The 27,600-nt window shown below is 40.1% G+C and overlaps 1 protein-coding gene across 12 annotated transcripts in view; it reads left to right on the top strand.

The window, feature by feature from the left end:
- The window catches only part of sox6 (SRY-box transcription factor 6), a 147,940-nt gene extending 121,481 nt beyond the window's left edge, over window positions 1–26,459 (top strand). For 7 of the 12 annotated variants that reach the window (XM_082150039.1, XM_082150038.1, XM_082150037.1 and 4 more), the window contains 5 exons: window positions 473–660; window positions 10,824–10,929; window positions 17,321–17,554; window positions 20,021–20,237; window positions 21,222–26,459. In XM_082150039.1, the coding sequence (XP_082006165.1) occupies window positions 473–660; window positions 10,824–10,929; window positions 17,321–17,554; window positions 20,021–20,237; window positions 21,222–21,525 (1,049 nt within the window). In that variant the 3' untranslated portion in view covers window positions 21,526–26,459. The remainder of the gene's footprint in view (window positions 1–472; window positions 661–10,823; window positions 10,930–17,320; window positions 17,555–20,020; window positions 20,238–21,221) is intronic. The other 5 variants (XM_082150035.1, XM_082150036.1, XM_082150030.1 and 2 more) reach the window with 4 other exon arrangements.
- Window positions 26,460–27,600: the final 1,141 nt, after the last annotated feature.

Genomic DNA, 27,600 nt, shown 5'->3' with positions numbered 1-27,600 from the left:
TGTTTTAGACCCTGCCATTTTGACGCAGTAAAGAGTAACGGATGCCGTTGCTGTATATTTGTTTTCAAAGCTTGTAGTTCATCTCTCATATTAAGATTTTTTTTTTTTTTTTTGAAGCTGCTACTAACATTTACTAAAAACAGTCTTTCATTAAAACGACACTGTGTTGCTCATTTCCCTCCTCCTCGTGGAGTTGGGCTTTGAACACAGGCTTGGTGTTTGTTTTTCTACTATTTCCGAGATTTAACTGCCATCCCGCCTCACCTCACTTTGATCCACTAATTACAGAAAGGCGACACACACTGAGATTGCTCCCTTAGTTTCCTGCTCCCCCCACACATGGAGTCCGCCACACTTACAGTGCACACATGCAGACTGTTCTCACAAGACCTCCTACAGTATATTGTGTTTCACAACACTGCCCTAAGAATATGTGCATTTGTATGTGAACCCAAGTTATTTGTCTCCGCAGACATTCTGTCCAGCCTGAACTCAACAGCGCTGTTTGGAGATCAGGATGCGGTGATGAAGGCCATCCAGGAAGCGAGGAAGATGAGGGAGCAGATTCAGAGAGAGCAGCTTCAGCATCATCAGCAGGGAATGGAGGCCAAGCTGTCTGCCCTCGCCAGCATGGGCCTGAACAACTGCAGGGTTGATAAGGTGAGCATCTTTGACACCTGTAAACTGTGTTGGGTTGCTACAGGGATTTTGGATTCTGGATTCAGATTGCAAATATTAACTGTTAGATTAGAGTATAACAAACTATTTTATTATTTTAACAAAAAAGACAATTTTATTTTTAAAAAGAGCAGAGCAAAGAGGAAAGAGTTTCATAAACCTACACTTTTACCAACAACACACAGTCTCACAGATACAGTATGTATGTATAAAAATACAAAAAATATTTTAAAAATGATATTGTAAGTCTTTCAGGGAGGCACATGGTAAATATCTTAATGCAATACAATAATCACCAAAAAAGTAAAAATGTATGTCTTTAATCCACTGTAACAAAAAAATTATAATAATAATTTGTGAGTTAGACAATTAAACCAGGCTATTAGTAATTCGATTTTCATAAAAAGCATTGTATGTGTGCCTATTTGTGTTAATAAAGTATAGTTAAGAATATGATGCTCTTTTTAATTTTATTTTATTGTCAAAATCTTACAAAATCATTCTTGCATGTAAGAAATCAAAGTAATGAGATTACCTCAAAACCTACTTTTATTCGTGCAATTTGTAATCAATACCAGATTCCATTGCAGAAGTATATACCCAACACAACTGACTCTTGTTCCTTGCTTTTTGGCTGAGGGTACAACAACAGCCAAAGCTCAAGGACTTGAGCCCACAGTGTTTTTTCAGACATGATCTTTAAAACCAATCAAGCTCTTTGAAGCACGTCCAGAGGAGTGCCTTTGATTGACATTGGCAGGGTAGATGGTGGATGAGTGTGTGTGTTTGCATTTGTGAGCAAGGAGGACCATCGTGGTCCTCTGGTGCCTGGCCTGTGCGGGTTCAAACTGTGATGTCTCTGCCCAATTAAAGCATACAGGCAGCCCTCTTCAGCCCCTGGTGTGGGACAGGCCCACTTTGTACCAGGAGCAGGCATTCTCTCAGGGATTCCTTTTAAAAATATCTTCAATCAATGAGTCAATCAAGGAGCAGAAAAACAGACACCACTACCATCTGATTGATGCCATATTGCCAGTTGGCTGTGAGACGCAGGCAGGAACTGGGAGTGGATGCTCATTAATTTTTCATCACCTGATTACTTTAAACCAGCATCTTAAAGTAGGTCAATGTATATGTAAAAAAGTAGAGGGACTATTTTTCAATCAACTTAGAAGTCAGGGCGAAAGACATGCCCCGATGTGGGTGGCATCGAAGGAAACTCAGAGAGTGCATTCTCGATAAAGGCTGAGTTTAGGCATTTTTATATTATTGCTGCTTCTCTCAGCATTTTACAATACCTCTTTACTGCTCAAAGCGGTATTGTGGAAGGCATAATCCTGCTTTCTCAAACACAATGCCCAACTCTAAGCCATTATAAACGGAGATATCACCTAAGCCAGTGCATTACGCGCCATTCTTTTGAGATTTCACACTCTTTGTTCGTGTTCTTTAGAGGTGGATGCGGTATGTGAACATGTAGCCATCACCTGTGGCTGTCTCCCTCCCCACCTTTTTCCTTATTCTACCTTCACCAGCCTCAACTCATCCTCTCCTTCCCTCTTTACCTCCCAAAATTGCTCTGGGGTTAGCTCATGGTCAGCCAGACACGAGAATATGCCGCTACATGACATGAATGTTGCTCCAGCAATGGCTGAAAAGGCACGTTTGTCAACAGGCAGCACACACCTACGGCTGCATTGTTCTTAGCAGGCCGAGCTTAACGCTTTTTTTCTCCTATTCTTTTGTCTGGCTTGGGTTTTGTCTTCACACGATTGTAAGGCCGTGCCTTTTAACATGGTTATGTGGACATCTCGGCTCAGGTGAGCTTTATGTGTTTTTCTAAGTGGGGAGGAAATCAGTTCGGAGGCAGTTTTCTCCACCTCCCCCAGAGCAAAAAGACATTAAGCTTGTGGCTAAATGTGTTTTCCCTAAAGGACTTTGATGTAAGGGCAAGGTAATTCTAGGCAGCCAGCGGCGCAAAGGAGGGAACGACAAATAATAATTAGGTGCTCTATCAGTGGGAAAATATGACCGGTATGCTTGGGTTATCATTGTTGCTATAGGTTACAGAGCACATCACAAAGACTCCCTCGTTATTGTTTTTTTTTTTTTTTAAGTATCATTTACAAAGACTTTCTCATTCTTTATTACTTACTTTCCTTCTGAGTTTTCTGTTGCTCCCATATCTGAGAATGCAAGTTTATGACCTTAAAATGTGATGGAAGAAAATGGCAGGCCTCTTTTGTACTGTAGCCTCGCTCAGAAGACTGTCTGCATCTGATGATATCATAAAGGCCGATCCACCTCAGCCTGTTGCTAAGCCAAACAGACGTATTGATGTTGCAAACAACCAGAGGCCAAACAGAAGCTGTATTTTCCTCCTCATATGTTCCAGATGTCTGAAGTTCAAACGAATAGAACTGAGCTAATTCTAATGAAGACATTCATTATTCAAAGCATAATATGAAGAATATCCCTTATTTTTCAATATTGGTACTGGGGCTGATTCAAAATTGTAATCAAATGAATTCCATGAATTTCTGTTTAATTGAATCAGATTAATCAGAATTAATTGTGTATGTTGATATTTGCTTAGAAAGCACTAAAATAAAGATAATTTTAATACATAACAATATTTTAGTAATTAACATCTTTGCATGTGTTTTCTTTTCTTTCATCTCACCTTTCATTTCTTTAAAGACGCTGCATAAATGTAAAAGTATTTTACCTTTGAAAAATATTTCCTCTCGGCTCATTGCTCAATTTGCGAATTTAACGCATAGATCAGGGGCATGATTATTATTCTATTTTAGATTATTATTGTATTTTTTCATTATTAATCAATAAATTGGCAGGTCTAATTGTTTCCTATCATCTTAGAACGCTTCCTTGATACCTAATAGCCAGTTGCAAAGTTAAGGCCACGTAATGCCCTCTAGCCATATGTTTCTGAGGGGACACTTTACATGTCATGGGAAGAGCTACTACAGCCATGTACAAAACGGTAATGAACCGCCCGCTGTATATCACCCAGCGCTGCCAGCAGTCAGACAGTTGGCCTGTGCCTGCTGCTCGCGCCTAACAGACAGAAAAAAAGGCCTCTAAGTGTTCCAGATAAAAGCTTTCACTTTGGTCAGTTTCAGAATATTAATATTTCAACACATCGCCTCACCTGACATAAATACTGAACGCCCTTTAATAACTGCCTTCCAGTCTGCTGTTTGGAAGTTTATCATAGTGAAAGCTTACGTGGAAGATTCTGGAAAGGTAACATAAATGGGATTAAGGAGAGGTTAAAATCATCTACTGGGGCTGTTGGTAGGGGATATTAAATATTGATTTATCCCGGTGTAACGACTGAGCTGAAGAGTGAGGCTAAGTGCTGCTTACAGATGGATCAATTCATCTTTTAATACAAAGTGTGTCCGTAGAACACAATGGAATGACCTGCATTCCTTTTTCTCTCACAAAAAAGCCATTTCACTCTCTCTGAGATGGAAGAGCGTCTCCTTTGAGTCTCCTGTCTTTTAGGTGCATGTGTAAAATATTCATGTTTTAGTGTTTGCTTGCTTGTTTTCTATTTGTCTTTTTTTCCATTTGATGTCCCATAAGTAAAAGAAAGCTTTTATGGGACCTACAACAATTTGCCTTTTTTTTTTTTTTCAAATATTTATTAAAAGTATTATTGTCTACAGAGGGCAGTTATACTATTTTATTATTTATTCCCTGTTCAAGTACTTTTTTTTTTTTTTTTCTCCCTGGAAAGGACACTGCATTAGAAAAAATACATTTCTAGATCTGTTTTATGCACGAGTTTTAAACTACTTTGTTTGATTTTACATTTTCAAATTGAATTTTACAAACCATCTAATGATGAGGTTCCACTCTGGAAAGAGGCCAGATTTTGATTTCAGATATTTCGCCCTTGCTAATAACCTACTTTTTGACAGATGTTGCAGTCCGATGGGGTCTGGCAAGGAGATAAAATATATTCTTGTGCTGACACTTCCCAAACTGGAATCAAAGGGTGAAAGGCCAGTGTATTAACCTATTGAGCATCCGCCGGCCTCCCTGCCCCCTCCTCTCACCTACATTATTGATGAGTGGAATATTCACTTTTCTCAAATCCCAGAGCACAGGGCCACAAACATTTAAATGGAGCTTTGCTCACTCTCCTCGAAATCCTCACCCCCTACCTTTAGACCCGAAGCCAATGTTTGCTCTCGTCCCTTCCCCGTGTGTGTGTGTTAGGGGCCTATTCACGCTTCCCTTTACAAAGACTTGGGGTATAATCTTGTCTGGTCTGCAGCCCTGGAAGCAATTTTCTACCCCTTTTTCTGCTGCTTTCTTGGAAATTGCCAGCATAGGTTATTTTTGGCCGCAAAGCAAATCCTGCCGTACATGGCTTTGGCCGTCCAAAATTTGATTATATTCTGAACTCAAGCACGCCCCATAGCAAGCAAATGCCATTGTTGAGTATTGCTTACATTAATTCTTTGTTCCATTTGTTTGGGTATATAAATAGCATCTTTTTCGGCAACATGTGAGGGTAGGCGCACGTCTCGAGCTAGTTCTGAAACAATGCCATGCACTTACTCTTCCGTTTTTTTCTTGCTTAGGTACACATGACTGAAGCTCAGCTGATTTTACACTGTGGTTGCGTAAAATCACACAAATGGCCAAAACAGGGCAGTCATTCAAAAATGCAGCGAGGCCCTATTCTCCAAACCTGCGCAGCTCTGCTTACGCCAGATATCCCGCAACAAAGCCGGCGTAAAGAATAGGCTACAATGGGTCATTTATGTGGCACCATATTGGGACAAAATCTCTCCGAACAGGTGCATAAAGAACCCTCTGTCTCCCAGATCTTGTGATTCAGAGTGTCCATTATTATAAATAGATTGCGTGATAAGAGCAGAGAAAGCAAGGTCCCTCTTAACAGATCCTTGAGGACCCAGTGAACAGTTCAGGGTCATTTAAAGCCAGAAAACCCATAACAAAATCCAGAGACGATGATCTCAACGCAGCAGGATAGAAAAACAGCTCTGCAGAGTTTCTTTTACAGCCGAGAGATGGACACATATAAAATGCTTCATTTCCCCCATGATGTCGAAAGGTCAGATGTTGTGGGTAAATTTCTCAGTTTTATAAGAGAGCAAGTTGTCAGTTTAACATAGTTATAGTTTAATCTGCAACTGTGTGGGACGTAATTTTTGTCACAGTCCTCTCATGTCAATGTTTTTAGATTAAGTGGTTCTGGAAGGTAAAATATAAATCTAAGATTGGACACCCACCAGTGGAGGGAGGTCGCAGCCCCAAACACGCTCTGCCAGCGGCTGCTTTGGGAGTCTGCAAGCGTGGACTACCGCTCGGGTATAAAAACCGAGCGACCGCATGAAAGGAACTCTGGGCTCGGCGCGCAACTGCATGTGCTTTAGACTAAACGTTTTAAAACTACTAACTACTGGAAAGCTGCACAATTATAAATAACATTTTGATTGGTTACAGCAGGAATTGAAACCAGATGAGGGGCAAAATAGACGTGCACTGCATCGGCTTGTATAGGGCCTTGCTCTCAATACAGATGGCTGAAGCAACCTATATTGCTGATACACACAGTAAGAACTCATTGTAATGGGCTTTCAAAGCCTCCCTTTATTTCCTCTATCACTTGGATCTCTTAACCAGGTGTGGAACTGACTGAACATGCTGTATTCTCAGCTTTCAGAGCCCAGACAAGGACATGGCACAAACAGTTATTCACTTGACCAATGAGGTTTAAAAAAAAAAAATATATATATATATATTTTAACCAGGTTATGAAATTAGCCATGTGCACCTGGGTGACAGTAAAGGCAGATTACTAAGTAGACATGCTCTTGCTTCCAAGGCCAGTCGTTTGTTGTCTTACAATTGCTGTTATCTGGACCCGGCTGCAACAATTCAAGGCCATATGGCTTAAGCCGGGCTATTTTTACCACAGGAAAAGCGTCACTCTATGGCAGTGTGATGCGTAAGTACAGGGTAGACACCAGCACAATGCGCTCCTGCCTGAAATACATGAAATCTGTGGGCAGCGCTGCAGTCCTCAGGCACATGTTCTGCGGCCGGCCTGATTAAAGCCCTCTCCGCTGCGCTGACATGGGCTCCTCGCTCTGGCTACCTTCCAGATGTTCAGAAGTTCCACCAGCCCTGCCATCGGCCCTTCTGTGTTATTACTTCAACGTGCAACCCTCCTCCGTCGAAACAAAATGCATTCTGTAACTGAATTTGAGGATGGAGGGGGGAAAAAGGATAGTGGAGGGGAGATTATTGTGGGTGTCTTTTTCCACTTCAGCTTAGGACTGTGTGGTTATAATTTTAGATGTGGGAATGAAGGGCTGCATGCTGAACTCATTTGAGGGAAGGGCGAGTCGTGCGCCAGAGAGGTCGTGGTTAGCATGGGAGGGGCACAACGTGTACCATGACATCTTTTCTTTTTTGCATTGTTTCCGTTTTTTTTTTCCGTTTTTTTTTCGTTTGCCTAACCGCCCTTTCCCTTTCTCCTTCTCTCTGTACTTGCGGAGACTCTGGGCTCTTGCCATCTAACTGCCGTAATGCACATTATAAATATCCTTTATAGCACAATGGTCGTAGAGATCTGCTGGTAAGCATTTGCCTAACTGGACGGGCCTTTTTCAGGATGGTACACACCCTTTACTGCTCTTCTGTGGCAAAGTGATCAGTAAAAATTTAATGACACCATAAAATAATAAAAATGCCATTGATTTATCTCAGCACTTGATGCAGATAGTAGGAAAGGCGCTTTAGAGTCTTTTTTCGAGTCTTCAAACAAAAAGCCTGGTGTTATGCATATAAATTATTTCTCTCGATAATTTGTACCTAATGCTATGACATAAATTACAGAAGTTACAACCAATAAGTGTATAAAACATAGTATATTAAATTGAATGGAAATTCATTGTACAATATTTGAAGGTGTGGATGTCAGTTTTATGTTCTTATATTTCTCAATTGCAGACTCCTAATATGCACTGTAAACTGTATCGCTCTTTCCCATGAATTTCAGCACCTCCTAGGCATGAATGAACTCTCTCTACCTCACTCCATTAAGTTAGACCTGCGACACTGAAGTGTCTAATCTCGTTTTCACGTACAATAGCTCTCACCCGGCTCATTCTTTAATTATTGCTCTGGAAAATGAGAAAGTTTAGCGCCTAAACAGTATTTAATGAAACTCAATGATGGATGCTCCTTGTTCCCCAAACTGATGTTTAATGATCATGACTTTATAAAAGGGGTTGATTGATCAGAGAGAGCCAGCTGAGCAGGGAGGAGGGGATGACACAAGCAAGTAATTTATAACCCCCCCTCACACACACACACACACACACTTAGACAAGTTGTTGGGCCCTTCCCCAGTGGACAGTCCACGGCGCATCGGCCATCACTCGTGCGACTAATCGCACATCAGTCAATTTGTCATTGGGTGCTGCGCCTCTTTCATTAAGTGCAATAATGCGGTCTGGTGATGAATACAGCAGTGTAGGAGGCTTCACACGGAGCGTGGCACACCAAGCTAGCGCTCCAACTTATCTTTACAAAGCCGTCTGAGCCCAGCGGGGACCGCTACATATGTCATAATTAGAAAACACTTAAATAAGCAAGGCAGAGTCAAGACAGGCAGCTCTTAATGACAGGCCATAAGCAGGTAGTGGTTAATTGTACATCAGAATCACTCAGATGGCCATAAATAATGATTGTTCCATCAAGCGTGGTGGTGGGAAATTGCGGTACTCTCTCTCTACAGCTCTTCTCTCTTTCCCTCTGATGCTTGTGCCGTGTTTTTGAGTAATAGTAATAGTTTTCAGAGGGAAAAAACAGTAGTAGATACTTATGTTTGGGTAAAAATTTATGTTATCAAGTAGACAAAAGATAATAAAATATATATATATATTGAATGAATTTGTGGCAGCTTTATAACAGCATTTATTATTTTCATTGTATTATAATTTTATTATTTTTTCCCATGGACAGCTATAGTACAGCGTTATTTGATGAAGGCAAAAGTACTGTGTTTAAGTCTCTTATGCTCACAATTCTTTTAAAACAGTAATATTGTGAAATATGATTACAATTTCAAATAGTTATTCTCTATTTTAATATATTTTAAAAGGTAATTTATTCCTGTGATTGCGAAGCTGAATTTTCAGCATCATTACTCCGATATAAAGTTAAAAAAAACAGCATTTATTTAAAATAGAAATATTTTGTAACATTATAAATGTATTTACTGTCCCTTTTAATCAGTTTAATGTGTCCTTTCTGAATAAAACTATTAATTTCTCTTTTTTTTTTTTAAACCAGCAGCTTCTGAATAGCAGTGTATGTATTTATATGAAAATAACAAAAAAATCTATAAGGCATGTTTGCGCTGAGAAAAATGACAAGGCTAGTTAAGTGCATTTTGAACCTGGTTAAACTGGATTGCAGGTGTGCTGGTTAGTGAATTTGCCCCTCAGTGATTATAAAGTCTATTTAAAGTGACAACAGCAATAAGCACGGAATACTCCCAAGTAATCCACTATTGTCATGAGCTATTGACAAGTTGAGCTGGAGTGATAATCTTTTGCCGTGTGAAGAGCTTCCACTGTCCACGGGCTCCCCAGTGGTGAAAAGAACAGAAAACAAACAAACGAGCAAAACGGCCAAAGCAGCGCGGCTGAAAGATTAATGTGTACGTTGGTATCTGTGTCTTCGTCTGTGGCAGGGGAGCTGTTAGCATTGTGTTGGGAGGCCGCCCGAGTGTCTGTTCAAACTGTGTATGATAGGCATTCTCTAAAGAAAAGACAATTCAAGCACACCTTTTGCCTGAGATTGAATGCACACCCTGGGAGAAGAACAAACGCTCTGGGGCCGACTCACCATAATGCGCTTTGCTTTTACCATCTTCCTGCTCCATTCGGAGGGGGGAGAGATTACTTGTATCATGCCGAGTCAAAGTGTCCATCTCCTCTTCGAGTCTTTAGAGAGAGCGAGACGGGCCTCCACTAATGCCCTGCCGCACTCACGGCAGAACTAGGTCATTTAACAATGGGCCCGAGCAGCGGTCGGCCCTCTTCCTCTGCATAATACATTAAGTCTAATGTGCTGCAACCATTCAGGAGGACCCCCCAAAAGCTGTTATTTTATTCTGTAAATGCACACGGACATGACATTCAATATTGTCGCACCGGCGAAGAATGACAGGGGTTTATTGTGCATCAAGTGCGACATGATGCCAAGTTTAATCTGAACAGAGAGCAACATGACAAAAGGGAAAACACGGCGTGTTCCTCGGAGCATGAGCCTTGAATAAATGATAGACAGGGAGCTCAGGGCGGCAGAGACAGGGGCATGTACTGCAAAGATTAGAGCGGAAAAGAAAAAAATAAGCTGAACATTTCACTGGAGGTCCCAGGCTGCATTGTGTGCTCAGGATCTTTCAGTGTGTTGTTTCTAAATCCTTTTTAGCAGAGTGTTCCAGACTCTTATCGGTACAAGTCCCTGCAGATGAAGACAGTAAGAAACTACAGCTGTGATAAAGATGACTTGACATGAGCCCATCAAAATGCATGCGAAGAGCATGTGTGTCTGGCAGGGTTGTGTGCCTTTCGAGATTGAATTGGTGCCTTTAAATTTAATTCGATTTGAATTCTGCTTCATTAAATCACAATTCAAATTCAGAATTTCGCCTCGATTTTTTTTTTTTTTTACTTAGTTTTCATACAGATTTTAGTTTGTGTGTATTATACATTGTGGATATACATTATATATAGTAATTGTTGTTGTTCTTTTATTGGAATAATAATTTTAATACTTACTATTATTGTTGTTGTTGTTGTTAATTTACAAATTTTTTATTACATTAATAATTTAACTTTATAGACCATTGTCCCATTGTGGAATAACATAATTTCACAATGTTCTAATTTAAACAACATCAAGTAAAAGCCTCGGTTATGAATGAATCTGAAAGATCTGAATAAATACCATTTTCTGTATCAAACATTTTCTCTCATAGAATGCAATTTGGTACATAAAGAGAAACCAATCCTGTAGACAGTAAAGTGTATCTGAACACACATTTTCATTCATTTTTGCAGGAGAGGTCTCATTATGACAGCCTTAGCCATCACCTGGGCAAACTAGGCGAGGATGGAAAGATCGGTCACAGAGTCATCGACCTCACCAGGCCAGAGGATTTCGATGGTAAGTAGTGTTTCAAAACATAATGTGACTTCTCACAAATTATGCTCATTGTGCTTTGTACCCTTGCAAAGCATTTCCATATATCTAATGCTTCTTGCTTGTCGACTACAGTGAGGAATGAGGTCAGGTACAGTTCAGTCACATGATCAGATTCCACAATTGCTCAGCCAGTTTTTAGAGGAAGTTGATGGGGGTAATGCAGTGTGCACGGCTGTATTTAAAGTTTTTAACAGCTAGTTCTTGATGACAAAGCATTGGGACAATGCTGGCCCTCCTCCAGAACCAGACTCTGTTGCCAGAGCTCATGTTTGATTTGCTGGGTGTGGAGGTGTAAATGCTTAGATGACAAGATGTCAGCTCCTTTTGCCACCCTGTTCATAAACAGTGTGCATATATGCACTAGTGTTTTTCCCATGTATATTTGTATATTGCAATATTTATAACAGTTTTCGTGGAGAGCCAAGATATGGAATAATAAAGAATTCAAGTTCCATGTAATGATGGATATTATAAGGGGACAATCACAAAAGATTTGGTTGTTGTTGTTGTTGTAAGATGATCAGCCTCTCAAATCTCTGTTTATGAGCTTTCTAAAGCATAAATGATTTATTTTGGCTGGGTAAAAATCAAAATCTGTAAATAGAGGTTTAGAGATGCAGTTTTTCTGGTCTGGCAAGATCTGCTCTGACCACCAGACCAGAGCAGATTCCCGCCAAGAAGCCTATCCCACCCCTCTCAGATCAGTGAGAAAGCTGGGTCCTCCAACACGGTGGGAACCCGTCTCCTGTGGGCCCTGAAGCAGGGTTGAGGGCACCCAGCCACCCAAGAGATGCAGAGTCAAAGTCCTAAGTGGAGGTGAAAGAACAGAGAACGTCCCATCAGTTAACTCCCAGTACAGCCACAGAGATTTCTCATTCCAGCGGACAGGCGCCACTATGAGTGCTCAGAGCCATCCCCATCTCTATCTTCCCACAAACACATCGAGATGAAGGATGTGAACGGCATTTTATGATGATACGCCCTACATTAAATAGTCTCTTTTACAAGTAGAATGTGTTTACCCGTTGGGAAACATGAAGTGTTTACTTGTGTGTTTTTGTGTTTAGAGCCTTTTTTGATAGACCAAGTCAAACAAATTACATTCCTCTCCCTGAACATTTGAGGAATGTAAGCGCCGTGTATGTGATGCCTACTCTTAAAAAAGGCTACACTTCATCCTTTTTGTTCTGTTTATTTGCAACTAGTCTTTGTTTTATTATGCCACTCTGTTCAGAAGCTTTGGGGCTTTGTCAATAAAGCTAGCTATTTTTTAATGCACTTTAAATGATTTATCAGCTGAGTAGGAAACTACCATTTGAGAATTAAATTTCTTGACACTTTAACAGGGCGAACAGACTCATACAGTAACTGCCATCGAGAGCAGAGGAAAATTACTGAGTGGGTCCATAACGGCGGCGTGTTTCCCTGTACGGAGGTCCTGCCTGCTGAAAAGACACGTTATATTGGAAAAGGCTTGGGGTGTAAAACAGCTCTCTGTCACTGCTGCAACTCGCAGAAAGCTTTAGGTTGCTTGAACTAATATTTGTGAAGCATGCAGCAACCAAATTAACAGCTGCCAAAGCTCTAACGAGAGAGAGGCCATTGGAAAATAACGGCGGGGTATGGAAATAGATAGAATTTCCTTCATTTCGCAAAAAGCCACGAGCCACATGCATCAGCTCACCGCAAAGTCATTAGGTCTTTTTAAGCTCAGATGAAAAACATTAACTAATACCACAAAAGGCTTTAGTATGGCCCCTTTGTTCATTCACATATGGCTGCGTATGAGTTTTGTTTGCCGAGCGGGTCGGGTCGTGCGTGTGTTTAAACTGTCTCTGTCAGACGGGGGTCTTAGCAGAACAAAGGGTGTGTTGAGTGATTCCAGGGGCAGGAAGTCGAGGTAATATCTGCACACTTTTGAGACAATGCCGGCCAAAAAACTGCTTGACTTGACTAATCTCTGAGCTATGTTAATGTTGTATTATTTATGCATATGGTTAAATTGTGGCAAGGTTATCACTGGATTATTATAGGTTAGCAATCACAGCAGTCAAAGCAAAGGAACCAAAAGCTCAATCAGACATTTTTTGTCTGTGAGGCGATCGTTTTGTTTACGAATATGTTAATTGGCATATTATGTTATAAAAAGAACACAGAATATGTGAGGATCTACACTACTTGTTTAAAAGTTTGGGGTCTGTAAAATTGTTTTTGAAAGGAGTATCTTATGTTCATCAAGGGTGCATTTATTTGATCAAAAATACTGAGAAAAAATAGTAATGAAATATTATTACAATTTAAAATAAATATTTTATTATATTTTAAAATGTAATTTATTCCTGTAATGGCAAAGCTGAAGTTACTCCAGTCGTTACTCCAGTCTGATTTGGTGCTCAAGAAACATTTCTCATTATTATCAGTTGAAAAACATATTCCACAAAAATATTAAGCATCTGTTGTCTTTGATGAATAGACAACTCAAAAGAACAGCATAATGTAATGAACTGTAAGGTATTTGGAAGTCCATTTCTGCCTCAAAGTAAAAAATAAAACAGGTTAAAAATGTATCATTTTTAATAAGAAAAAAAGCATATAGTCAGAAATAGTCACACTGTTAGATAGTCTAACTTGCAATTTTGAGATATAAAGTTACAATTTGCAAGAAGTAATATCTTATTATTACATCCTATTATTATAGGCAGTAATGGGGTGCCATAGATCTATCAGAAAATATAGTTTTATCACATTTACATAATTAAGATGGAGAACATTTAACGGTAGTGTGCTTTTGTGTGTGGCTTGTCTATACAACAAAGAGACCAGACATTCTTGTGTCTGTCTGTGTTTTCCCAGCATTCCCACTGCCAGTTCTTTATCCAGTTTTACTGTCTCTGTAGTCTGCACCTCAGCCCATGTCTCCTTAACACGTCGATCTCTACAATAGTGCATTTCAAACAGGAATTTAGCATGGCCCTCTTCAAGGCTTTACAACATCCAGGGCGAGATGCATGAGAAACAATAGCACATGCTAACATGCACTAACACGTTGCGCTTTTGTCCATATAAACTTGTTCACACACAGAGAGAGAGCAGAATTCCAAATATCCAGCTGGGTGCAACCCAACAATTGGCATGTTAAAGTAGTGGGCTTATATCACATGTAAATTGTAATGGTTTAATTAGCCCAATATGAGTGCTGACTTGAATGGGAGAGCTGCGCATTGTGCCATATCTGCCTGTGCGCTGTAAGAGAGACTCCCATTGTCAGCGCTAAATACCTTCACGGAAAGGCGTCTCTTTCTTTATTGGATCGTCCGCAGAGGGCCTGGCAGGTTTGCGTGATTGTTGGTTGTTTCTCCAAGCGGATTCTTGTGTGACAGTCTGTGTGTGCCCTCAGAACAAAAGGCTAGCTGCAGCGAGAGCCTGAGAGGCTCAGCCTTTTGGCTCCGTTCCGCGTACCATCGAGTCTGGGCCTGCTTCAGGCAGGTGTGCCGGGCCGCGGGGCCCCTTTCACTCGCACACTTCCTCGCAAGCGCTCTCTCTCTTTCTCTGTAATTCATACAGTCCCCCTCTGCTCTCCCTCCTGTTCACCGGGAGAGACAAATTAAATGGAGATTCTTGTATCGCTCTGTCATGTTGGGCACCGGGTCTCATAAATCACAATAAAGTCGATTAGAAGCCTCCTGCCGTCTCGCCCCCCCCCCCCCCCCCACCCTCACGCACCTCAGGGGGTCTCCCGTGGCATCCCGAAACATCTGCATTTATTTACACAATAACACACCTAACTAGGTGCTTCCTAAAAGAGCCGCACAGGGGGAAAAAACGTCAATTAATGCTAATTTGTAAATGTCAGAGGCATGTAAGCTTTCTTATTAAACAACAACAAGCTAGAAAAAAAAGCAGAGGGTTGTAAATTGCATGTTGTGGATGTGGGGTGACGTCGCGCGAGCCGACCTCGCTGCCAACTCTTTGGCTGCTTTTGATTAAGGCACATCATGATTGCTGTAGGGTGGGGGGCACGGACCACCCGTGTCTGCGAGCGGGGCTCCATGCCAGGGGCCGCCGCTCGTCTCGTCCCGCAGAGCACCGGCACTCTCTAAGTCGGCTCTCATTCCTGCGGTCCACTCAAATGACTGAGAGCGCTGAGTCTGTGTCTGCTGACGCACTACAGCAACAACAGGGCATGAGATGATTATTACAACCAGCCCCGGTCCTTCTCGCCCTCTCTCAGCGAAAACGGAAAAATGGATCCGATCTGCAATTTAAAAGTCCAGCTGCTGGTTTCTTGCATGTAAGCTCCTCACCTCTGCCTATATCTGAATGCATGCCAGTATATAAATTGCTGAATCAGTGTCAGTGGTAAAGTAATGGCACGGGGCGAATCGTAAATTAGAGCCGGCCATCCCCCCGAACAGACAGCGGCGGTCGTGTCTGGGTAAGGTAGCCGAATGCGCGAGCAAGCGTTGGCAAGGTAATGAATGCCTTCATCTGGCCCCGGCAGTCAGCAGATTGCCCAGCGTTGATGGATACTGTCAGCCCTACGCCACACTACATTTCATTGCACAATAAACATGGCTGTCAAAGCCAAACAAAGTGAAATCAATTTATCCTGCACGGTGAGCGCGTGCTAAATGAAATTAATGTACTGTGCGGGGAACGTCGTCGCCGTATAATCCCAACGAAAGGGGCCGAGAGAAGCTGGGACGAGGCGGCTGGCTTGTAGTGTGTTTGGCGGTACAAAGTTGTGGAGAGGGAAGATCAGAGAGAGCCTGACTGATGCACCATGACTGTGTGGAGCCGGGCAGCCAGATAAACAGCAGCCCTTTCTGGATTATTATGATTGTTAAACATGACATGTGTAAATGGATCTTTTGGGCCCTGGGCAAAGCCATTCTCCCCAGCAGGGCCTGGAAGATAGAGCCTCCTGCTGGCTGCCTGAAACTTAGACTTTGTCTCTCTCTCTCTCAGGGCCCCAGTGTGGCATGAGCGTGTGTGTGTGTGTGTGAACAGAGAAGGTACCTCTCCAACATTGCCTATTTTCCCCGCTCCTCCTTTTCTGAACAGCTCGCTGCCCTCGGAATAATCTCAGTATCCCGGTGCTTTAGTAGCGGTGCAGTGCCAAGATCCATTACTTAGCTGGAGTTTTTATTTTGTTTATCAACACCAGTGATAATAGAAATCAAAAGCAGGTATCGTGTGCCAAGACTTGAAGTTTCAGGGTCCTAATGAATACACATCACATGTGGATGATGAAATATTCATGGCTGATTCCAAGCCTTCTTATCCAGTTTTTGGATCATTAAAGATGTATCGTAGCATATGGGAAGGCTTTTTTTTTGTTGTTTGTTTTATTTTTCAAGCCTTATTTATCAACATGTTTTTGTTTGTTGAAATATTCATACAGCTTTTATTTAATTCTTTCACATCTTACATATAAAAGGAAGCAAATGCGCATGCAAACAGAATCATTTTCACTCTGCTGTAAAGTTAAATACAGAAACTGGGGGACACACATGCTGATTGTGAATGGCCTGATTGAGAAGTTACACTCCTTCAAGCCTGTTTGCTCTGTACTGCACTCACACCAGGCCTCATTCACTAACTCTACACATGCATATGTGAAATGCCTGTGATATACAGACACTTAATTTTGTATATAATTATTTATTTTAATTAGTTTTTATTACTATTATTATTATTGTTATTAGTGACCCTACAAAGTCGTTTATATTTTATTTTAAAAATATAGCCTGAAATATTTTATCCAAGTAACAAAAATAAAAATAAAATGTATTTACCATCCCATGTTTAACCGCTGTGTTTAAGTCTGCCTTTTGTCTTGCTCTGTCTGTATGTGTTAGCATATTGAAAGCAATCACATGGAGATAAATGTTTTGTCAGGACATTGGCACTGGTCCTCTCCCCTAATTTTACCTCCTTTACACAAACACACTTGTGCCACATTTGTTATTCAGAGCATTACCATTATTACTCATAGCAGGAGACACATTACGACAGCCATCCAGAAATGTATGGCTGTTCAAAAGTATGAACGCTGCAAACCAGACAAAATATTTAAAAGGCATTATAGTGAGGGTCCTCCTCGTCTGGTTTGAGCTAGTTTTCACTCATCAGGAGTTCCTCGACCAACAATGCCGTCTTGTTCTATGCTCCAAAACATGGGCTTGTCCCATCCAGTTCTGGGATGGGCAGCCTGGAGTATGAGGTACGACTGCAGGCCTCCCTTCTCTGGTTCAGCTCCAGTCACACTGATGTGCTGATGGATGCCCTGCACTACTAGGTTGATTAACGGTTTGCACCCACTCTCTCCTTCTTGCTCTGGTGTTCCTAGGGTGTAGGGAACTGAATGGCTCTGCAGATAAACCACATCAGTATTATTGTTGGCCAACAGGAGGCGCCAGCACTACCGAGGCACGGGTCTACAGGGAACCCCGGGGAAGGAACAGCAACGAACCTCACATCAAACGGCCCATGAACGCCTTCATGGTCTGGGCCAAAGATGAGCGCCGCAAAATCCTTCAGGCCTTCCCAGACATGCACAACTCCAACATCAGCAAAATCTTGGGTAAGTCAAAGCCCCCAAATCAATCACGACCAGCAGTCATGGCCTTCTGCGTTAGCCTTTCCGTTTTCGTTTTGGGATGACGCCATGCTCCATACAAATAAATTGAACTGATGTCTTGGGAACTATTCTAGAGTGCTTCAGAAACTGCTGAAAATGTCTTTGCTTGTTTTGGATCACACTAATCCAATAGTCTTTTCTTTTTTTTTCTTTTTTTTTTTTTTTACAGCCGTTTAAAGAGTCATTCTACTTACTGAAATGGCTTTACTTTTCTTCAGAGTACTACTCAAGGAATGATTGTCATTAACTATATGTTTTCATTCAAGCTCTGACATAATTATTAGCAAAAATCAAAATATCGCAAAAGCTATTGCAAGTAAGCAGAATTTCCATCACTTCCAGGAAATTGGAAAATATAGAAATATAAATTTTGTTGAGACATGAAGCAGTCACAGGGCATTTTCTAAAGTAGAAATTGATCTAGAGATGTATTAAGTATGTTTCTATTGTAGTTTAAGTGCAGGTCTTCTAATGAAATAAAAAAATAGTCAGCATAGTTAGCATTTTTGGTTACACTTTATTTTAAGGTGAATAAGTACTGCGTAATATTAATTAACTACATGTACTTACTATTCATGGGTTTCATCAGGTCCCTTTCCACAGGTGTATAAAATTATGAATGCAGACTGCATTGTGCTTGATTAATACACCTGTGGAAAGGGACCTGATGAAACCCATGAATAGACCTTATGTTGCCCCACCCCTTTTTAGCGCTGCGCTCGTTGTCTTTTGACTTCCGGTCTGTATTTTCACAGCGATTTTGCGTGTTTATTAATGAACGGCTCGTTTTAAAATCTTCCCGGTCGACTGACATTTGTTTAGTCATCTGCTTTAAACATTACAGTCCTCATGATAACTTTCGTTAACTTTACATTAAGTAAATCCACTTCACAAGCTAATTACTCCTGGACAGCAATGCCATAGAAATATACAGAGCGACCGCAAAACGGAAGTTAAAAGACAATATTCTAAAGATGGCGGCGCCCTCGTTTCTCTGGCGCATAAGGTCTATAGAGTTACAGTCAGGGTTTGGTTTAGGGTTAGTTACTTGTAATTATACATAATTTATTGTTACTACTATAGTAAGCACATCTTAAAATAAAGTGTTACCGCATTTTAAAACATTTTATTATTGGAGTTTACATAATTTTTTTAACGACAGGCCAAAAAAAAAATTTGAAAATATTGATGGAAACTTGGCTATTGAGCTGATCTTCTAAGGTTATTAAATGAATTTTTATTTTATTTTGTATTGTATGAAATTTTGTACTCTATATACTCGCCCTATATACTCTATAAATATACTGTGTGTGTGTGTATATATATATATATATATATATATATATATATATATATATATATATATATATATATATATATATATATATTCTTATAGTGACACTGATGATAGTATCAGCATGAATTAGGACAGGAGAAACACTGAACCTCTGTTGAGGTAAAGGGAGGGTCTGTTTTTACTAAACTGAAACAGCCCACTATTTTGGACCAAAACCAAGACTTACACGACTAAAATGTGGCTGAATTGCACCATTAAGAGAGAGGGTGAGTGTTATGTTGATTGACTAGATATTTCAGCATGCAGTACATCGGACCTTGAATTGCACAACATATGCAAATGAATATTGCCATGCCAGTTTTCCCTCTCTTAGCAATCAATAAACAAGCATCTCAGCATTACATAGCTACTAAGCAAAATGTATGTTGTGAATAAGATGTTCAGGCTATTACCACACCTGCCTAATCTTTTGCAAGTAATTCCACACAATTCAATGCATCTCAAACAGACGAGCACAGTTAAACTTGATGGTGTGCTGCCTGCGGGAGCAGCTCAATTAGATGGATTTAGTGGCTGTCACATGGGCAGTGTTTGTCATGAAAAATGACAGGGCTAAATGGGTCTTGTCCCCCAGTCCAGAGAGTCAATAGATCACAGCAACTAAAAGTCCCGTCAGCCCGGACATTCTGAAGGCTGAAGATATTTACTGGCCTGTTGTTTCCACTAATGCAGCAACAGCAACAGTCATGCAGTTACCCTCCATTCACAAAAGCAGTGCTTGCCTCAGAATAATGCAGTTCATTTGTTGTACATTGTGTTTTATGCTAAAATACATTTAAATAGCTTTCATTTCAGGTATTTTATAAATTTTATTCAAATGTATTGAATTCATTAAAAAGATAGTTTTATAATCAAATAAAATGTACTTATAAAACAAGTAATTCTTTTACTCATTTTATTAAAATCCTCATATTATTCATTTTATTCAAATGTATTGAATTTATTTTTTTATATATAAAAGGTAGTTTAAAATAAAATAAAATCTAGTCATTCTTTCTCCAAGAAAAAAAACACTCCTGTATTATTCCTAACTTCTCACTCGTGTTCAACAGGATCTCGCTGGAAGTCCATGACGAACCAGGAGAAACAACCGTATTATGAAGAGCAGGCACGGCTCAGCAAGATCCACCTGGAGAAGTATCCCAACTACAAGTACAAGCCCAGGCCCAAGCGCACCTGCATCATCGATGGCAAGAAGCTGCGCATCGGCGAGTACAAGCAGATGATGAGGTCGAGGAGGCAGGAGATGAGGCAGTTCTTCACTGTGGGGTAGGCGCACGGCAGGAACAATCCAAGATGCCCTTAAAACTATAGACTGTCAATAAAGCCAGCTTAGAGCTCACACAATAGGCAGGTAATGATTCCATGCCGTGTGCCAACTCCTGGTGTAAAGCCAGTGACCCTCTAATCAGGTTGATTGGAATAATTCAGCCACTTAGCTCGTTTGTCATGTTATATGGCCCTCGCACTTAATTTTAATATACACTTCAAAGCTAAGTGAGCGCCGCCTTTTGTTGCGCACACTAAACTTTGTGATGATATGCTGTGGTAAATTAATTTTTTCCTTGGAGGAGGGGAAATGCACTGTATTGCCCTGGGTTGAATCCCATTGACAAGATAGTATTTTCTTTCAGCTGCTTGAAAGTGGTGGTTTATCGCATTTAGACGGTAACAGAGGGCAGCAGGACTCACGTAGCCATTATTTTAGGATATTAGAGTTGAGTATGAATGTAGAGAGGGCTGCAGGGCAGATGTTTGGAGCACAACTCTATAATTTACTGCGTGTGGTGAGTGAAGAAAATGCCTGCTCCAGGTGTTTCCACTTCAACAGCAAGAAATACGAGCGCTGGAGTATCAATCAGCCTGTTAAAGATCAGGAGACTGTGTCTCTACCAACCAATTGGCTTTGTCGCCCTGAAAGAAATGAGTGTCATTTTCACAATCGTTCCCAAACCGTTGTCGCTGATTGGGAATAATTTTTTACAGGGCTACTGGTTGGTCACGTTCCATTCAAGCCTGGGTTTCAAGCCTCCCCAAGCTTTACGTTTTCCACCAGCGTTTGGTTCTGTACATTCTTTCCATTTTCCTATTCCCCGAGACCGTAATTGTTTTCCTTGAGAAGCGTTAAACTTGTCATCCGTCTCTTAAAAGCTCTTAAGCTTCTCTGAGCTTTGTAAAAAGTAAAAGCGCACACTTGCTCTTCATAAGCATAAAACTGTCTTTCTCCCGTGTGTTTCTTCACCTCTGTATCAGGCAGCAGCCACAGACGCAGATCCCCATCACCACCAGCGCAGGTGTCGTCTACCCCGGTGCCATAACCATGGCGACCACTACGCCCTCCCCTCACATGACGTCAGACTGTTCCAGTGCCTCGGCCAGCCCTGAGCCCACCATCCCCGTCATCCAGAGCACCTTCAACATGAAGATGGAACCAGGCACCATGGTGCCTAGCGACCCTGTGAACGGAGAGGACGAGATGGACATGTACGAGGACTTTGAGGACGAGCCCAAATCGGACTACAGCAGTGACACACAGGAGCCGGTCAGTGCCAACTGAGGCCAAGACACCCTGTGAAGAATATCCTTTTCTTAGAGGGAAGACTGAAGAAGATGAAAAAGAGAACATAACGAACAAAAAAAAAAAGAAATCGAAAAACTTGTTTCTAATGATATACATTTTGGGAGCCAGCATGCAGATGTGGCTCCTTCAGATTTAACAGCTATTGGTCTTAAATGTTTCTCCGAGTGTGAAACAATTTGATTGTTTTATTTTGGCTTTTTTTATTTTATTATTTTTTTTATTTTATTGATTTTTTTTTTTCTTGTGTTTTGATCATGGACAATTTAGGGTATTTCCTACGACATTTTTAAATAATAGGACTTGACAATTGAAAAATTTCATATGAATGCATAACTCACAGTCTTACTCAAATTCATATGGATTTACACATGTATTTGTTGAAACCTTTTTTTTTTCCTTTGAAGCGTACATTACTGTTTTAAATGGGGTTCTATATCTCACTCAGGTATGCTGTACCAGCCAACAGCTTGTGAATGTTTTTAATCAGAACTATTTCAAATGAAAAAGACAAAAACACTTCATTTGACATTTCATAATACGATAAAACTGAAGAAGTCCTTACATTTGATGAACCATAGAGGGAAAGCCTAAAACTCCCCATTATTATTGTTGTTATTATTATTATTATTATTACATTTTTTTTTTTAAGTCCAGATGTGCCAAACATATCATAAGCTTCCTGCTCTTAAATCTTAAATTTGAAAGTCTTAAGGGAGAGACTGCATGAGTCTTAGACAATCCTTGCAATCTTATCTACAAAGCCCACTTTCTTTTTCTCCTCTCCATTGACTACCACCTTCAAATGCTCAGGAACTAAGAGTGTTATAGTTCTCCAGGAGGTTCAATGCAGTGATCATCTGACCACCGGCCTCGTCTAGTTCAGTCTTACCCGCTCGGTTCTTAATCACAGTGATTGTAATCAGGCCAGAATGCCAAGGGGCCAAATGGCATCCAATCTGCAGAATTGGACAGGCAGCGAAAGGCAGCTTTGGTGTATTACAATCACAAATTGCTGTTGTACAATATGTACACGCACATTCTGCTAAAGTCTTTAGCCCCGTTTTCCAGGGCAGCAAGTTTAAAGTCTTTTTTTTTTTTTTTTTTTACACTTAAGTCTTGTGGACATTGTAATCTTAACTGACATAAAATAGTCTTAAAGCCCTTTGGGCTTCTGCAATTTGTTCATCATTAAGTCTTAAGAGAACGTCCAGTTTATTAGGATGTTTTGGCCAGTTATGCAGAGTGTTAAGGAGAAAATTAACAAAACTAATAATGGCACTTATTTTCCAAATTTTCTATATACTGTCTAAGGATACTTGGATTTAACATGGTTTAATTGTATTTACATTTAAAAAATATATTCTGAAACAAACAGAAGACTTTGGATCTTGGATCTTTTTGAGCACTTGAAAAAGAAAAAGAAAAAAAGATGACAATTCTCAAACAAAAAAGCACATTTTTGCTCCTTTGTATTCAGCCCTGCAGCTCTACTAAATTATCCGCTCGTTCCGGCAGTAGAACGGATATCAGGTTGTTTCCGTGTGGAAGGACAGCCAAGAAGCAGCCAGCGGTCAGGGCCTCTTGTTTTAGACTTTGGCCCTACTGAAAGCTCCTACAGGGTGCGAGTGCCATTCACCTCCACTCACCTGACCTCTGCCCAGCACACACCCTCCCTCAAGGGGCTGCCATCTGGCTCCCGGCATCGGCCCGTGCCCAGGAGAAAGGTGGCGAACAATGGAGACGAGGCCCATGTGGTTTATTGTGCCCTCTCTCCATCAAAGCTCTAGCGAAAGGCCGCGGCCAGAAGCAGCCACGAGGTGCTAGCGAGCAGATGGAACAAGTAGATCAAGCTGTGGGAGATTATTAAAATGACTGACGAGTCGGTATCATCTGAAATACGGCATTATTAATGCATGAGTCCCGCTATTTTGCCTTTGCCCTTGAACCTGTCTGTTTCATTGGTAACCCAGAGATTAGAATAGACAGGAAATGTCACAGCAAGGCTGCTGGTCACTGCATTACCTCCAAAGGTCTAAAAGGTACTGATGACTATTTAGCGCTTACTTCTCCCAGCAGTTGAAGCATTCACTTTTTCTTTTCAGCGCCCCTCTTTGAAAAGCATTTACTTAATTCGTAGAAGTTTCAAGCACTTCTTTAGAAGCTTGTATTTGTACCTTTTTATTTTGTTGGTTTTGTTTAAGTTTGTTGTGATTTTTACATAAGGTACAATACTTAAAAAAAAAATCTTCTTCCCTGCTTACAAGCCAACGTTTATTGTTTAAAGCTGTTATATCTGTTTGCTGGTGGATTGGTTAATTTGTACGTGATTTGTACATATTTCCCTGACCATGCCAAGCCAGTTCTGTAGGCTGGTAGCAGACAAAAGGACTGTTGTTGGGACTGAAACTTGATTGCGCTTGTATAGATAAAAAAAAGAAAAAAGAAAAAAGACTATTTCAATCTCACACGGAGACAATGATTCAAAAGTGTTACAAGCACTGGATATAAATGGTATTTTTATCAATTCTGACAAATGTGAAGCCGTTGTGCGAGGAAAAAAAAGAAAAAACCTACATGAACAAGTCACCTGTTTGGACTCATGTGAGCGCGCCTCACAGTTGCCAGATTTGAGTCATTTTTCTCTTGACATATTTTGTTTATTTATGCAAAGACACGTGATGAATGAACACTTTGTTTAAGCTCCAGTGCTGCCTAGGGGAGAAAGAGCAGTATACTCGACGGAGAAGCTTGCGTAGTGACTGAGACACACCGGACTTCAGTAGCACATTTTAATGGTCATGTATGTTTGTGTTGTATATTGTATTTGAAGCTCTCTAGTGCATAGACATTTTATTGTATTTATTAGCCATTTTTGGCTCTAAAAGTGTCAGTAGAACAGAATTAAAGGACAATCAGAGAACAAGAATAAAAACAGTGAAATTTCAAAATGGATTGGAGCTCAAAACAAAGTTGTTGTTTTTTTGTTTTTTTTAAATCTCCATCTCATTTTTTTCTTTTCATTGTAAATATAACATAGGAAAATAGAATTCTATTTTTGTTCATGGATACTTACTGAAGTATAAATTATGTATTTTACTTTTTTTCTTCTCTGTTTGTTTGTTTGTGTGTGTGTGTGTGTATGTGTGTGTTTGGTCATTGTACTTAGAAAAAGAACGAAATCACAAACTGACAATTCACTGTACCTCATGTAGTTGCTGAATTCACATCCCTGTTGATTGAGTAGTATTGGAGAAACAGCTGAGACATCTCACTTCGATGTGTTTCAGTGATGAACCTCGCACTCCATGCTGAATTAACCAGCCATTTGCTATGTTGTTAGTGCACTCTGTAGCAAAGGACAAATCTTGAAATCAATGTACGTAATTTTCTTCCTTTTTTTTATTTTACAAATTGTTTTCTAAATGTTAAGGTACTTGCTGAAGTTATATAGTAATTGGTTGTGTGCCAAATTTGAATGAGAGAACATGTACAGTAATTGTGGGGCATCAGTTTTGGTGTGTCATTCAGTACAGCATTATCTGAAAACATGTGAGTTTCTCGGTGAGCATTTAATCCATTGGGGATGTGCAAATATTTATGTTTTATTTTTTATTTTTAATGCTGCACAATGCAGACCCATTCTTTGCATTTGAGGTTTTCATACAATATTTTACTCTGTGTTGCTTCATAGTGTTTAATAGACCATTTTCCATCCAGTCAACAGCAAGTCTAAATGACATTTCTTTTATAATACATAACTGTCACTGCCATATTAATGCAAAGTAGGTACAATAACTGAGGACAAAGCTTGGGTTTTTCTACAGTACTTATCTTACTGTAATGCTTTTTTTTTTTATGGACTTTTGTGATGTATATTATGGGATAGTTTTTGTTAATTTAATCAGCACAATTCACTGACATGCTGGACTGACATGCTAGCTGCTGTTCAGAAGAGTAAAATGTTGCTGTCAGGGACAACGTATGCTGTTGTCAATGGTATTTTGCTTTTAGATTTCTGTAGTCTCTCAAGAAACACTGTGTGTGGCTCATCTGTCGCTAGGTACACTCTTGTTTCGAATCCTGCTAGCAGCCTGATAACACTTTTCTTTGATTTTGTCTTTTTGTGCGTGCATGTGTGTGAGAGTGTGTGTGTGCGTGTGTGCGCGTGTGTGTGTAGAGACCGGTTTCTCAGCAGGTACATAGACCCATGGCAGGTATTATTGTTTGGGCGTTAGAGAAATAGAATAGTATCTGTTGCTGCTTTTGGAAAAAAAAAGTTTTAAGTCTAAAAATGTAAATAGTTTTATCATAATATCTTGTACAGTCCAGTGTAAAGTTTTTAATTGAACTTAAAAAGGTTGCCATCACATTTGTGTTCACATTCTTCTTTATACAGTACAAAAGACAGCTATTTGCTAAGGATATTATTGTTTAAAAAAAATGAAAAAAGGTACTAAAAATATTTTTGCTTGGCTTTAGTATGTAAACCAGCAAGTCATTGGTTTCCATGTGCAGTATTGACGTGAGGTAAACTAATTAATGCTACAGTTGTATGTCCAGAGACCAGTCTTCTCTGTAATGGTAGTATTATTATATCAAATAAAATAAAGCAGATGAGTGACACATTTTGGTGTATTTAGACACCTTAGTGAATTGTACAAATATCTAGGATGTTCTCCCCACAAGCAGCATTTGGCATATTGTAATGTAACACCATTTCTACAGTATATTCTCAATTCACTGATGTATGATGGCAGATGAGGGTGTTCCTGTCTGTTTGCTTATTTACCTCAAGAGTTCCTCTTTTTCCATAAAAGATAGAGTACACACGTATTACAAAATCGTCTCACCATCACTCCATCTTTTGTACTGCTGTTGACACTTACAAATTAAAGATACATTTTGTTTTATTTGTTGTGTGTTGTTTTTTTTGTTTTTGTTTTTAATTAGTGATTGGTAGTAAGTTGTAGACATATTTAAAAGTGTGTGGAAATTAATTAATTAATTAATTAATTAATTGGGAGTTTATTGTGCTAAGTAGTAAATTAATTCAGGCTACTTTATGCGCCTTGAGCATAGTATGATCTAGCTGCCATAATAAATGCAATGGCTTAAGTAGAAATGCGTTTAAAGAGAATACAAATATTTACATAGTTCTCTGTATTAGTAAGCAATGAAGTAAACTGCACACATGCAAACAATTTACATATTATGTGGCAGCCTTGTTAACAGATGCCTTGTTGTTTTCCGTGCACACATTCCTCTGACAGGTTACTTAGATGGGCAACAAAGCTAATAATAATTGTAGTTGACCTGATTGTTAGGCCTCTAATTTCTGGCTTTATGCTGCTGCAACAATTAAACCCAACTACGAGAACTATTTTAATGATACAATGAATTATCCTGCTCTATTACCATTTAGTATCGCTAAAAAAAGAGAAAAGAAAAATATATAAAAGATTTCTAAAATCCTTACCCAGGCTACTTTTGAAACAGTTAGCTCTAGGCTCAAGGGTATGAAGTGAACAGGAGTGTATACAACTGGCACGGCGCCAGGATTCCAGTTTTGGATGGGCCAGACCAATTGTGGGTGGGCCTTAAATTAAAAACGTTAAATTAAAAACGTTATACAATCACTGTTTAACCTAATAAAAAAATATTGACTAATATACTGTTACATTATCTGTGCGTATACATAATATAGATTTTAATAGCTTGATGCTCTTTAAATATTTTGTTGCATTGTAAAAAGTTTCGGTGCATAGGACGGACCTCTCCGCGATCGCTCTCCGTGGTTCTGACCAAAGAAGAGCGCTTTGGAATCTCCATTACGCATCATCATACACATCATACCTGGGCTGCATTTTCCGATAACGTTGTCTCTTAGCGCGCTACGAAGACTCTAAAGATATAACTTAACTAAAGGTATACTACCACTAAAGGTATATCATTACTAGGCGTCTTCAGGGCTATCATCCACTCGCGAGGCAGAGGCGCTGAGAGGCAGAGGCGCTGAGAGGCAGAGGCGCTGAGAGGCAGAGGCGCTGAGAG

The sequence above is a fragment of the Leuciscus leuciscus genome (genome assembly GCF_965113295.1).
Source record: "Leuciscus leuciscus genome assembly, chromosome: 2".
Classification (NCBI taxonomy): Eukaryota; Metazoa; Chordata; class Actinopteri; order Cypriniformes; family Leuciscidae; genus Leuciscus; species Leuciscus leuciscus.
This window is presented reverse-complemented; position numbering and strand designations above follow the sequence as displayed.